General features: G+C 43.2%; 1 protein-coding gene across 1 annotated transcript; it reads left to right on the top strand.

Annotated features, from left to right (window-relative positions):
- Positions 1–2,437: 2,437 nt before the first annotated feature.
- Positions 2,438–14,919, top strand: LOC117973836 (relaxin receptor 2-like). The gene is made up of 19 exons (XM_058996718.1): positions 2,438–2,589; positions 3,750–3,905; positions 4,537–4,611; positions 5,103–5,208; positions 5,558–5,629; positions 6,234–6,305; positions 6,451–6,522; positions 6,629–6,692; positions 6,998–7,107; positions 8,086–8,160; positions 8,913–8,984; positions 9,326–9,397; positions 9,586–9,657; positions 10,723–10,794; positions 11,134–11,205; positions 11,362–11,591; positions 11,994–12,404; positions 12,522–12,740; positions 13,184–14,919. The coding sequence occupies exons 1-19, from the start codon at positions 2,529–2,531 to the stop codon at positions 13,387–13,389; spliced, it is 2,289 nt and encodes a 762-aa protein (XP_058852701.1). The 5' UTR covers positions 2,438–2,528; the 3' UTR covers positions 13,390–14,919.
- The last annotated feature ends 128 nt before the right edge of the window (positions 14,920–15,047 follow it).

Here is a 15,047-nt window from a genome sequence, read left to right as displayed (position 1 = left end):
CATCGCTGTGGATCCTAGCACATCCTAGTGCACCATGATTTGTAATCTTTGCATATTCTTTTTACAAAATCACATGAACATCATTAACAATCTGAAACAGTCAGAATATGAAGTGCTTCTGCTCCTGCATTAGAGCGATCAGTCACCTGATTTACGTCTGTAAGAAAGCCACAGAGGAGCACTCCCCTTCTCTGAAAGTGAGTCATCGGCCCCCAGCTACACTGTGGGGCGCTGTTGAGCCCAACTCAATTCTGAACACTGGACTCTAGCCTGTCTGCATCCCTCTGTCTTTACAAATCTGATAATCAGAAGTAAATTCAGCTGGAGTATATTGTTTCTTCTCTTTCCCTCTCAATAGAGATCCTTGCTCTTTCCCCAAAACCTTGTGCCTCCACATTGTCACTTTCTTCCTCGCATCCTCGCTTTATCCTTCGGATGAGACATAAAACCGAGGTCCTATTGTAAGTGACTCTGCAGTAGCTGTTGATGCAAAGCACACCCTAGTCTGTAAGTCACTTTGGATAAAAGCATCTGCTCAATGACTCATTAATATGAGTGTGATATAAAAGAGAGAGCTGATATCTGTGTTAGGCAGCTGTAAGAGACATGGCAATCACTGTTTATGGACACTGCAATGTGAATTATTTACTGGTAGAACATAAAACCACATCTTCACACGAGCAGAATGCTGAAAGAAAGCGAGTTCTGTGTAGTAACTCCCTTTCATCGTTCTGTAAATACCATCTTGGACGTTTTCATTGCATGACAAATGGACACATGAGAAATGGATAATGCCAGGAAAAGAAAGTTAGAATAGCAAGCAACCCTACTGCAAGATACTGTGGCATTTTTATTATTGCATACGATTGAAATACGTTCTGGATCGGTTTACCCCCTGATTATAAATCTTCTGAGTAATAGCTGTGTTATTACATCGTAATTACATGCAATAAAAGAGCAAGAATCTTTTTAAAGACACTCAGTCTGAGAGCGGCACACTTCACAGGATGAGAAAGATAGCATCAGCAGATGGCTCTTGAATTCCTGAGTATCTTTGTTCTTGATTGTTTTTCTTGTATAAAACAGTGTTTAATGTTAACAAATAAATAGCTGCTAAAGAAACACAAAAAACAAACAATAAACAAATCATACTTTGCTGAACAGAGAACAGTACGTCCTCTACAGCCTCAATGATAAATGCAGCTTGTCTGACAAATATGCAAGTGCACCTGACCCAAAATAGTTTCCATAGAGCTGCCAGAAATATGATTACCACAGCCTTAGAGATGAGCCCTTATCCAGCTCACTAATACCACAGCCTTAGAGATGAGCCCTTACCCAGCTCACTAATACCACAGCCTTAGAGATGAGCCCTTACCCAGCTCACTAATACCACAGCCTTAGAGATGAGCCCTTACCCAGCTCACTAATACCACAGCCTTAGAGATGAGCCCTTACCCAGCTCACTAATACCACAGCCTTAGAGATGAGCCCTTACCCAGCTCACTAATACCACAGCCTTAGAGATGAGCCCTTACCCAGCTCACTAACACCACAGCCTTAGAGATGAGCCCTTACCCAGCTCACTAATACCACAGCCTTAGAGATGAGCCCTTACCCAGCTCACTAATACCACAGCCTTAGAGATGAGCCCTTACCCAGCTCACTAATACCACAGCCTTAGAGATGAACCCTTATCCAGCTCACTAATACCACAGCCTTAGAGATGAGCCCTTATCCAGCTCACTAATACCACAGCCTTAGAGATGAGCCCTTACCCAGCTCACTAATACCACAGCCTTAGAGATGAACCCTTACCCAGCTCACTAACACCACAGCCTTAGAGATGAGCCCTTACCCAGCTCACTAATACCACAGCACACAATGAAAAGATTCAAAGCTTACGTTTTCTTGGGAAGAGGAGCGCTTCTGATTTCAAATTATAAGCCCCATTTAGTCCAAAACTAATTTCATAATTAATGTCACAGAGCAAACGTTTTGCTTAAGGCAGTATCATAGTTGCATGCCTTTACTGAAGAAAGTACTGCAGTGCTTATACTACATTATACTTCATGCACATTTTGCAGTGGGTTTGACTAGCTCAGTGGTTAGAGTGCTGGGCTGCAGTGTGGAAGGCGGTGGGTTTGACTAGCTCAGTGGTTAGAGTGCTGGGCTGCAGTGTGGAAGGCAGTGGGTTTGACTAGCTCAGTGGTTAGAGTGCTGGGCTGCAGCGTGGAAGGCAGTGGGTTTGACTAGCTCAGTGGTTATAACGCTGGCTGATACTGTAGGAAGACAAGGCTTTAGAAACATATAGTGCAAATGCTGTCTGTGAGTTTGGAGGTTTAGCGAGAGAAAGCAAGAGAGAGAGAGAGTGAGAGAGCGAGCGAGGGAGCGAGAGAGAGAGAGAGAATCTGAAAAGACGCTCTGGATCTGACAAGAAACACTGTGCCGACTCCCTGATACTCACTCAGTCACAAAAAGAAGGATTAAAGACACAAGTCCCGGCTCTGTCCTTCTGACCACCAGCAATGACAGGAGCTCCAAGGCTGGTCTACCTGCAGGTCCTTTCAACCGTCATGACAGTTCAAGGTAAGCTTCTCACCTCATGCTCTTTGAGGTCAGACAAAGTATCGCTTGCCATTTGGGAGGGGAAACGTCTTGTTAACTTCTGTTATTTGTGCTACAGATGATAGATACATATTTAGAACGGCTATTTAGAATGTCTGTTGTTCTTCTTAGGTATTAATGTGGTATGGTAGGATTCTGATAGCTATAGTTTTGTTCTGATATGTGTCCCATTTCTTCTATTTGATCTGCATGGCTAATTATATGCTGTGTTTAAAGGGGAGATCTTGATGTAACTCAGCAGAACAATCAGAAGAGCCTGCCTGGTCTTTGTAGTTGTATGGACTCTGGATGGTGTTTTTTCTCTGTCAGTTTAGCACAGAGCTGCTTGCCGTACAGCGGACGGTGGTTTGTGTGAGTGATGAGTATAAACTGCAACGTGCATTAAGTTCAGAGGGGTCTGCCTGGTCCTTAATCTAGGGGCTGTGGACCTGAGAGCCTGCACATTAAACACCTGATTTGTTGTTTAGTTCCTGGTTATATAGGGGATGCCCTGTTGTTGGCACAGTTTTATTTGCAGCATGAGTGTGAGTAGATGAGAAATATAGGTGGAATGTTACATGTTTCCCCAGATGAAAAGGCAGGGAGTATGCTGGCACAAGCCCCGCTGCGTTATCTAGCTGCGCTTGGCAGCAGCAGTTCTTGATCTTTCTGTTTGTAATGTTTGCGTCATTATTCTTCTCTGAAGGCTTTCATGTCTTCCAATGGGAAATTGGTCTCTTTTATTTGTCTTGCAACCGCGTGAGTTTCAAAAGGATCTTTCCTTGATAAAGAATGCATTCCATATGTAAGTAAATCAAAGCTCTGGATAAATTATCAGAGGCTGATTTAAGGATATGTATCTAGTTTGTAGATCTAAAGATTCTGTATCACAAAGCTTTTCATTGAAGCTGAAATTGGAGCGAGGTCTCAGTTCTCAGATCCATTTAGTCCAGATCATCGTGAATACAATTATTTTCTTCAGAAAGCGAGGCTCCCCAGGGTCTCAGGATCTGAGGACCTTTATCTTCAAGTCATGCCTTCACCCAGCAGTAAGAGTGTTTGAGGAAGTTTGAGAAGCATATTTTGTATCCATCAGAACAATAAGTGTCCCGGTGTTGGTGTTGTCTGTGTGTCTCCTGCAGCAGCAGCAGGGTCCTTGCTGGTGAAGAGGAGCACTCTGTCCCCAGCCTGTCCGGTGGGACACTTCCCCTGCGGGAACCTCTCCATGTGCCTGCCCCAGCTGCAGCACTGCAACGGGGTCCAGGACTGCAGCAACGGGGCCGACGAGCTCAACTGCGGTGAGAGATCAGTCCTGGTCTGGAGGTGCAGATCAGTGACAGAAACAGAGGAACACAAAGCACTTACTCTTCAACTGTGTTAAGTTATCAAACTCCGAATGTTACAAAGCCTGGAAGAATTAACAAAGGGAAATGCCGGAGCTCCTAAATTAAGCTGTTTATTCCAAGCTTTCAACGTCAGCATTTTCTTTTCTTTTTAAGACAAAATCAGGTATTATCTTCGCGTGGTGGTAAATGCTTTGTGGGTAAGGTATTTAATCTCTATGGACCAGCTCTAATACCGAATCCTTTAGGGATCATTAGCGCTTGGTCATTTAGAAGATAGCGCTGTACAAAGAGTTAAATGCCTTCACTTGTATTCCCCCAGCTGAGTGGCCTATAAAAACATTGCAATTGTTTTTAAAAAAGAAATTGGCAGCGCTACAGCAGCAGTGATCAGTGTGAGGGTCAGGTCAGGAGCGTGCACAGTGACTCGAGTGAAGCATCTGCAGTAAAGCTACCTGTACCTAACCTGGGGTGGGGATCAGAAGCTGTGCAATGAACATGCGTCTGTCTAACCCACACTAGAGCAGAAGAGAACGCAGTGCTCACTCCAGGCACAGCTTCTCACAGCTCCCCTTTCTCTCTGCAGAGGATCTCAGCGGCTGGTCTGGCATGTTCAGGGTGAAGGGGATACCTGATCCTCAGGGCTGGCATCAGGAGTGCTGTGAGTAAAAGGGATTAAGAGAAATTCAGCATGCTGGGACAATGATAACAAACAGTGCCAAAGAGAGCACCGGGAATACACATGCGCTGGCTGGTTCTAGCGCTATACACACAGTGGTTTGGCTTCCCATTTAATTTAACACAAAGGCTACAATAAGTGATGATCAGTCACTAACACACAAATTCCTCTAGGCTCCTGCTGGACGCTATAACACCTGCATTCCATTCTAGAAATGAGAGCGAGTCTGATGAAAACTACTGTGAGCCCACGACCCCCCCCTGATCCACACGCCTGTTTACCATTCAATTGTAATGCTGTCAGATGTTATTGCACTGGGGTCTGATATTGAACTTGATGATGCAATCATTAAACACAGAATCCACTACGTAATGCAATGATATGAAGCACACTGTGTCAGCTCATACACTGATTGAGCTGCTCTCCTCGCTCATACAGAGACAGCTGAAGTCTCTCTCTCTCTGCTCCCCCAGTCCTCACTGAATACCCCAGGGTCTGTGACTGTCAGGAGACAGAGCTGGAGTGTGTGGATGTCAACCTGGACTCCGTTCCTCGGGTGTCCTCTAACGTCACCTTACTGTAAGTCCTGGTCTCCTTCTCAGTGTTGTAGGAAAGAGCCCATTTAGATCTTCTTGGTAAAACCTTGAGGATCTTGATCAGCCTTTTGGTTTTTACAAACACCTCTGTTGTGCATAAGCTGCAGGCATCTGTGATCATTAAATATAAAAATGGTAAGGTTAGGATTGGAGTTAGGGTTAGGGTTGGGGTTAGGGTTAGAGTTAGGGTTAGGGTTAGTGTTGAAGTTAGGGTTAAAATTAGAGATAGAAAGGGTTAGGGTTAGATAGATAGATAGATAGATAGATAGATAGATAGATAGATAGATAGATAGAAACCTCAATAATATTACTTTCTTTCCTATTCCCTGCAGATCACTCAAACAGAATCAGATTAAGAACCTCCCTGCTGAGGTTTTTGTCCAGTTCACAGAGTTAGAGAAACTGTGAGTGCCATTTCTCATCCGTTTGGTCAGCATCTTTCCTGTGGTATGGGTCATGATCCTGGTGTTGCTGGCATGCTGGCTTGGATAAGTGCTTTTCAGCTGCACTCTGCTTTATTTATTTAGCAGACACCTTTATCCAAGGCGACTTACAGAGACTAGGGTGTGTGAACTATGCATCAGCTGCAGAGTCACTTACAATTACATCTCACCCGAAAGACGGAGCACAAGGAGGTTAAGTGACTTGCTCAGGGTCACACAATGAGTCAGTGGCTGAGGTGGGATTTGAACCTGCTACTATAAGGGTTATAAAGATAGTGGGTTAATTGCAACTCAGACCACTTGTTCAAGACCAGGCTCTGAACAGCAGCACATGTCTTTACTCTGCTATTGCTGCAGCACAGATTGGGACTAGCTACTTAACCTGATAACAATCACAGGTTTTCTTGAAATATCATTGCATTTGTGTCCTGTGCTCTCCGTTTGACATAATAAAGCAGTGTGTTAGGCCAGATACTTTTTTTTTTTTAACTAACTTGTATTGTTTGGGTGTGAACAATTAAAGATGAATTTGTTGAGTTTTTTCTCCCGTTTTCTCCCTGGTCAGGTTTTTGCAGTGTAACTGTATTGAGACTGTCTCCAGCAGTGCGTTTGTGGGGCTGCACAGGCTACAGAAACTGTGAGTGGGTGTAGGGGAGACTGTTACTGTTAGATATATATATAATGCTTGTTTTAAGGCTAATAGCTAGAACTATTGTAAGTCACATGAAGTCCTGCAGAAATGTCATTAACTCAAATGCTTTATGTTTTATATATCACACCAGATATCTCAGCCAGAACTGCATCCAAGTATTGACAGCAGGCACGTTCAAAGAGCTCCACAACTTACAGTGGCTGTAGGTAGTGCCAGCTTGTTTCTCTTCATTTTCAAATGTCAAGACGTTTTTAAAAGGAGCTGGGGTAGTGCCGGCTTGTTTCTCTTCATTTTCAAATGTCAAGCAGTTTTTTAAAGGAGCCGGGTTCGAATGTGCACATTTACAGCGAAGGGCAGCTGGCGCAGGCCTCTGTATTAGGTGACCAAAGCTGTTTGCTCTACTGTATGCTAGCATGTACAGTTTAATGTGTGCAGTGCACACACTGTTTCTGAGTGACCTGAGAGCTGTAGGGTTAAACCCAATAAATATCTGCCATTGCAACCTGCCCGCCCCACAATCCACTTCTTCATTCTTCAAATGCAGCTCTGGACAAAAGCTTTGCATCACCTAGAGTTTTAGGATTGAGACATATTTAAAAAAGAAAATTCTGTACTGATCCAGGTGAATTCATTGTCTTCAACAGTCAGTCTCCATTGTCAGAGGGATTATGATCTAGGCAGAGCCGTCAAAATCCTGTTGTGCTTTGTGTTCTAGAATTCTGGATGATAACCCCATTAAAATCATCCCGAGTCAGCTGTTCATGGGGCTGAAGTCTTTGTTCTTCATGTAAGTACCTGGATAACAGCGAAGATTGCATTGTACATGTTTCATTAATAGATAATTAAAGAGGTTTTTATGGACAAAACATAAGAGGCATTTTGAGACCTTGTGAAATGAACCTTATGCCTTGTCCATTAAAACCTGTTTAAACTGACATAAAGGGCTGCTACGCTATGTTGAGTCTCTTATGTTGTCTCGTGTGATTCCACCTTAAGAGATACTTCATTTCTTATCTTACAATGATGCATCATAGATTTAAAAACTACGTAGATACAAGGTATTCACGTTTTTTGTAATTGCTCTTATTTGAAATCATTCTCACCCATTTATCGAACTTACTACATGCTCATACTGGACTTTACTCCTATAAGCAAATATTTTTACTGCTCTCAGTGGCACCCGCTCTTACATGTAATTATTTACTGTATTCCTTATTCCGATCTTATTTGAATTTGATCTTTTTTGCTACTGATTTTATTGTACTTTATAACTGCTCTTTTCTATAATGTGATATTCTGTAATGTGATATTTTAAAATGTGATATTTTGTAATGTGATACTTTGTACTGTGATATTTTGTAACAACTGTAAGTAAAAAAAAAAGGTATACCCAAAAAAAAAGGTTTTTTTGGGTGTACACAAAAGGTTTAAATGATTAAAAAAATATTTATTTCCGGACGTTTCGGACAAAAGCGCTTCTACACAGCTGAAGACGGGGTCTTCTCTGAAACACCCTTAAATATATATATATATATATTTATTATCATGTAAACCTTTTGTGAACATATTAAAAAATAAAAACTATATAAAGTTCACACAAAAAAGTTTCTGCTCCAAAAAAAAAAAAGCAGTACAAGTGTAGTAGTATAATTGGGTATTTTGTCCTGTAGTTGTGGGTGATAGACTGTGATAAGACATCGTTCAGCTGAATAACCTCCACACAGGGTCAGTGATAAGAGCGTTTCTCCACATTGTTCATGTACAGGTCCATGGTCAACAACTCACTGGAACAGCTTCCGGGAAGCGGCCTGTGCACTGACACTCCTGCTCTCAACTGGCTGTGAGTCGTCACCCTGCCCTGATAGGGACGTGCACTGTAATCAGGCGTGTGTGGGGATCTCTTACTGTCACAGCAGCACAGGGGCAGAAAGACGATAGGGACGTGCACTGTAATCAGGCGTGTGTGGGGATCTCTTACTGTCACAGCAGCACAGGGGCAGAAAGACGATAGGGACGTGCACTGTAATCAGGAGTGCGTGGGGATCTCTTACTGTCACAGCAGTACAGAGGCAGAAAGACGGGCCAGGCTTTTCATCAATGGGCCAGCTGAGAGAATTCCAATACTGAGCTTACAGTTTAAATCTGTTCTTAATGAGTGTTAGAGCAACGGCTGAAAGAGAATGGTTCCAAAGAATAACATTTGCCTGTCTTTCTGTGCTGTGCTTATAAAAGTTTACCAGAGACACTGGATTAAAAACTTTCTCTTTTTTTCAATCTGAAACTAAAACTGCTGTTAGTATTTCAGACAAAGGTGACCTTAGCTAAAACAAGATAATTGGCTATGCTTTTTAAGTCTGTGTTATACGATTCTGTTTTCCCATTGGGATTTGATATAATCAGTGATTCAGTGAATTACATGTTTATGATGTTGATACCCTTGACTGGTTTATGTGTATTTGCAGCTGACATGACTTAAAATGTGTTTCAAGTAATATTTGATGCACCCAGATGTGATAACTTAGATAGTGTTTTGAAGTGTACCCTCTTAAATCATTTTGCAACTGAACAAGTCTCTTTGCTGTTGATTCACAGTGACTTTGACAGGAACCTAATCAAGCAGTTGAACTCTTCAATATTTGTGTCCTGCGGTTTCCTCACTGTGCTGTAAGTACCATGTCATCACTGTAATCTTTCCACATCCCGGATTGCATCACCGGAAGATCCTGGAGTCTCGGCAGCATTCTTTGCTAGAACCTTTTGAGATACCATAGATAGATCCACCCATTTTAGTAAATGGCTCAAGCAAACTAGCCCCCACTGTGGACATGGATTGGTCATCCCACTCCCTTATGAATCGAAACTCTCCATGCAAGTAAAAAAAAGTGCCAAACCATTGCAATTGCAATAGGGATGCTGAATGTATCCCTTTCCTTGTAGAAGTAAGTGACAGGTTTGCAGATTATTATTCTACTTTTTTTTGTGTAACGGCCCTTTTTATTTTGCAGGTTTCTCCGCCAGAACGAAATCAGCGTGATCTCAGAAAACACATTCAGTTCACTTCGGAATCTGATCGAACTGTAAGTACGTCTATGGCAATACTCCAAACCAGGGGTCTTCAAAGCTGTCTCTTCCACTCCTGGTCTTTGTTCCAACCCTGTTCTAAATTGTTTCCTTGAACCAATTAAAACCTCAATCCAGACCTTGAAGTCGTCATTTCTGTTATTGGACCTGCTGTGACCTATGCTCTGCGGCCTTGTCTTCACAGGGATCTGTCAGGGAACAAGCTCCACCGCCTGCCTGCTGACATCTTCCAGGACCTGAGGTCCCTCGAGACGCTGTAAGTAATCTCAGCTCTTTGACCTTTTTTATTGTTTTGTAATTTGGATGTATTTCATTTTTTTTAGTAAAGTGCATCCAATCCATAACTCCATTAGAATGATAAAATACTCACACACAGAAAAATGAATAATGTATATGCTCACATCCGAACTGCTGTCAAAAAGCTCTTAAGAGAGAGAGGAACGTCAGTGCAGACCAGAGCGATCAAGAACAAGTGCAGAGCGGTACTGTACCTCTGTATCGGGTACAATGCTAGAGCACACAGCTTTCATGTCAACAGCTGCCTGATATAAGAAACTCTGACAGAGCCAAGACCCAGCTGTCAAATCTCATCAAACGGGGAGCACGGATTCTTAACCTGAAGTGCTTTTTTTATTGTTATAGGGTGTGCTGATTATTATTATTATTATTATTATTATTATTTATTTCTTAGCTGACGCCCTTATCCAGGGCGACTTACAATTGTTACAAGATATCACATTATACATTATTTCACATTTTACAGATATCACATTATTTTTACATACAATTACCCATTTATACAGTTGGGTTTTTACTGGAGCAATCTAGGTAAAGTACCTTACTCAAGGGTACAACAGCAGTGTCTCCCACTGGGGATTGAACCCACAACCCTCCAGTCAAGAGTCCAGAGCCCTAACCACTACTCCACACTGCTGTGCTGATACTCATACCCGTACTTCTAGTTACCTTTCAGAAGAATGAACCCATTCATTAATGTGTTGATTTCAAAACAAGAAAAGCTGTTTTTATCTCCCACCTTTACAATTGAATACCAATCAGTGGCAATGAACTTCCGCACTGAGTGTTTTAAAAGCTGTATAGCTCACCCGAGGCCGTACACTGTCAATCTCTATCGTTTCATTATATGTAAGTTCTGTCATTTTATATATACTGAAGAGACGCTCATGCAGTGCTAGAGGTGTTGGGTTTGTCAAAGCCCCCCTCATTTTAATGATTGAATCAATGGTGGTATTTAGATCCTCCATTTAGATCAGTTGACTTGAAAAGTGGAGCCTGAGTCCTGGAACTGTTTGTCTTTCAGAAATCTTTCTGGCAACAATCTGAGCCACATTCACCCGAGTCAGTTTGACAGCCTGGCCTGCGTGCGCTCCCTGTGAGTATCTCAACTCTTACTCACCCCTTTGAGAAGGGCTCTGCAGGGTACAGAACAAACTCTCAGCAGAATCTCCACCTGTGGGTGGTGTCAGCAGTGAGGTCATCCTGGAATCTTGGCATCGCCATGGAGACCTGTGGTGGTTAGGGCAATAATAATGTAGTATTATCATTTGTATACTATGATGGTTTAATAATTCATTTATTATTATTATTATTATTATTATTATTATTATTATTATTATTATTATTGAATTAAACTTTAGCTAATAAGCTGTCACAATTGGCTTGCAAATTTCTATTATCTATTATTCATCCCCCACCCACCCACCCAATATAGGGACCTTGACGGAATTGACATCCCGAATATTCACGTGCGGATGTTTGCTCCAATGAAGAACCTGACTCACATGTGAGTATGCAGTTTAAACAAGGCATGATTTATTCTCTGCCTAGGGTCAATTTGTTTGATTTAAACCGATACTGCAGCATTTTTTTTAATTTTTTTTTAAGACGGTGATCTCAAGCGCTGTATTAAAACACAAGTAACGCACTGTTTTCCCGGCAGCTACTTCAAGACGTTCCAGTACTGCCGGCTGGCGCCCCACGTGCGGAGCTGCAAGCCCAACACGGACGGGATCTCCACGGTCCAGGACCTCCTGGCCAGCCCGGTACTGCGCGTCTGCGTCTGGGTCATCGGCTTCCTCACCTGCTTCGGGAACCTCTTCGTCATCTGCATGCGCTGCTGCATCCGCGCCGAGAACCAGCTGCACGCGCTCGGGATCAAGTGCCTCTGCTGTACGTGCAGCAGGGAACCTTATCATTTATAGACCGTGTGTGTAAGAGGGTGGCAAACCTTCTCCAAACCTGAGACCTGAAAACAACAGCCCAGACAGATCTTCTCAAACACCCATCGCTATTTATATAAATGAATATGTACAGATTACTGCCTTGGGTGTGCAATGGACTTGCAAATGCATATCCAATACTAACACTGCTTTGTTTTAAAGAACCTCTACTGGTTTAAGTTCTCAAGCTGAGGGAACACGAAGCCACTTTGTGTCTTGGAACACACACCAGGGGAGACTTTGGGTTTGATATAGCAAAGTTGCCTCAAGCTAGGTCACCTGGTCTCCTGGAACCAGTAGCTTCGTGTTCCTTCATCTTTAGGAAGCAGTCTGAAGTGTTTGCGTTCCCCAGGTGCAGACTGCCTGATGGGGGTGTACCTGTTCTTCGTGGGGGTGTTTGATGTGAAGTATCGGGGGGAGTATAACCAGCACGCCCAGCTCTGGATGGAGAGCACCCAATGTGGGATGATGGGCTTCCTGGCCATGCTGTCCAGCGAGGTGTCGGTCATGCTGCTCGCGTACCTGTCCCTGGAGAAGTGTCTGGCCATCGCCTTCCCCTTCAGCACCATGAGACCGGGCCGCTGCCAGACCCTCATCGTCCTTCACTCCATCTGGGTCCTGGGCTTCGTCATCGCTCTCATCCCGCTCCGCAACCAGGAGTACTTCGGGAATTACTATGGACGCAACGGGGTCTGCTTTCCTCTCTACGCCGACGAGACAGAGAAACCCGGAGCCAAATACTACTCCATCGGGATCTTTCTTGGTAATCCCACTTTTCCTGTCAGCCCGAGTACACCTGTCTGGTATTTTGTTATGGTTTGTTGCTTTGTAGCGTTCAGAGAATGAAGGTCTCTTCTCTCTCTTTTCCTCTCCCTGGCAGGGCTGAACGTGCTGGCGTTCCTGGCCATCCTGCTGTCCTACGTCACCATGTTCCTGTCTATCCGGAAGAGCAGCCTGCACCTGAGCTGCAAGACGCGGCAGCTGCGGCAAGACGTGGCCATGGCGCACCACTTCTTCTTCATCGTGTTCACCGATGCCCTCTGCTGGATACCCATCATCATCCTCAAGGTGCTCTCGCTGCTGCAGGTCCAGATCCCAGGTAACCGTGACGCACCCTAACTCTAAACGAAACTAAGGACTGAAAGGGTTAAATATTCAACACGGACTGAGTGCCTGATCATGTTACCCCCGATTTTCTCCCCATTTTAGAATGTCCATTTATGTTCCCTCACCGCAGCAACTCCCCACACAGGTTCAGTGGGAGTCCTCTGATCCCATGACGAAGCCAGTTTCCTCTTTTACACCCAGGAACTCGAGAGCAGATATCAGCGAGCTACGACCTCTGGAGAACAAACAATCAGCATTCTAAGTTATAGAAACGTTTCATCTAGCGTCTTGAGAAAGACACTTGTTTCTTTCTAATTCATCTATTGATTTTCCATTTCTTTTCATCTTTTATCGTAGACATTTGTCTTTCTCGAGAAGATGGTGTAGTTGATTATGTTGAACGTATTGATGGCTTCCTGACTTGTGTTTCCCCAGGGACAGTGACCTCGTGGGTGGCGATATTCATCCTGCCCATCAACAGTGCCTTGAACCCCATCCTGTACACCCTCACCACCAGCTTCTTCCGAGAGAGGGTCAAGACGTCTATCTCCAGGGCGCAGAGGAGGAACACTGAAAGCTTGTCCAAGAACTCCTCTGCGATGAAGCTCACCTTTCTGAGAATCGGAGGAGCACAAATCTGAAGGGGCATGGAAGTGACACTCACAGAAAAATAGAACAGTATTTATTTATTAAAAAATCTATTGAGTATTGCGTGATCCAAGGAATGGTGAAGATTCCTACAATCCCAAAGAGATCTGACTGAAACACAAAAATATAACATGAGCTGCCGGGATCGTCAGTGGACAGCGCTCGCCATCACAGGGATCAGCTGCTCATTAATTCCACTTGGAAGACATTTTTATATTGATGGAAGAGTTCTACAAGGGCTATTTCAACATGCTTGTTTCTCCGGAGCTGGAGGTGGTGTGGGGTCTTTTCATGCCGTGCTGTGCAGATGGTGGTTGAAAATGTCATGAAAACTTGTTTCATTGTACAGTAGAATTGCAAATTGTCATACAGAAGACACACCACACATACGTTATTGTTGCACCATATGCCTTTGTTTAACCTGATTATGTGCCACAGCAGTGAGCAAGACCACCATACCACTGGCAAATGCCAAAACATCTACTAATGGTTGCACAGGCTGGCTGTGATCTTCCCACAAGAGGTGGCAGGGGCAGGAAGATCATGGTTCAAGGCAATGCTACGGGCTGTTACAATGTTTTGCTGCTAAACCGAACTACAGTATGTCTATATATAGATATACAGATAAACAGTATAGATATATACAAAGATCAAAGCTGTCTGGTATAATGGTAAAAACTGCTGGTGGACTGTTTATTGTAAAACAGACCCAATTCTGAGATAAAGTTTTTATGAGATTTAGAGACGCCTCTGCACGCCAACAAATTCCCGCTGGTCATCTGTGAATAATAGTGGTGCATCATAAACTAGCACAAAGATGGGTGTCAAGAGGTTAGCAGAACTCAGCCTTATAAAAGTTTGCAGCAGTGAACTTGCATGGTCATTTTGCAGTTTACTGTGTTTGTTTTCCAGTCCTGGTGCCTTGTATTACTCTTGCATTACCAGGTGTTCACCATGCTCCACTGCACATCTGTGGCTTACCTTGCTTTCTGGACCTGTGCTTGATTACACTGTGCTTTTACTCTGCTTTCCTACACTTGCTGTGTTTTTACCACGGTATACTGCAGTAAACTTTCAAAAGGGTACATAGGGTCTAGTAAGGGCTCTGTGCTGTGTGATGCTGCCAATGTTATCTCGATACTGTGAAGCTGTGCATCAGATAGCACTAAAATATCTCCATTCTCTCTCTTTTCTTGTGACCTTTGCAGTCTTTTTATTTTTAACAGAAGATTATATGTTACCTCCAAAGATTATTGTATTAAAAAGAGAAGGTAGTAAACATTTTCTTTATATGCACTGTATGAAGCAAAAAATTTAAATAAAAATTAAATAAAACAAATCTACGTGTAATAAACATAACAAGCAGCAACTTGTGAGATAACCGAGTTTACAGTAAATGAGGCATTTCCATGTATTGTCTGGACAGATGTTCACTTCATCAGTGATTGTTATTTTCTATGTACTGGCACTCTAACAAACTGGAAATGGCATTTTTACCAGATTTGAATTAAAGAGTGCTTGGATCTTGGAGGAAGGGGTTGCTGTGTTTCTTTATAATCTCTACCATGGCATGATCAGGTGCTCACCTGTGAATATTTGCAGCCCAGGCACTGACCCAGGAGCACCAAGGATCACCAGGCATCCTTATCTG

The sequence above is a fragment of the Acipenser ruthenus genome, chromosome 23, assembly GCF_902713425.1.
Source record: "Acipenser ruthenus chromosome 23, fAciRut3.2 maternal haplotype, whole genome shotgun sequence".
Taxonomy (NCBI): Eukaryota; Metazoa; Chordata; class Actinopteri; order Acipenseriformes; family Acipenseridae; genus Acipenser; species Acipenser ruthenus.
This window is presented reverse-complemented; position numbering and strand designations above follow the sequence as displayed.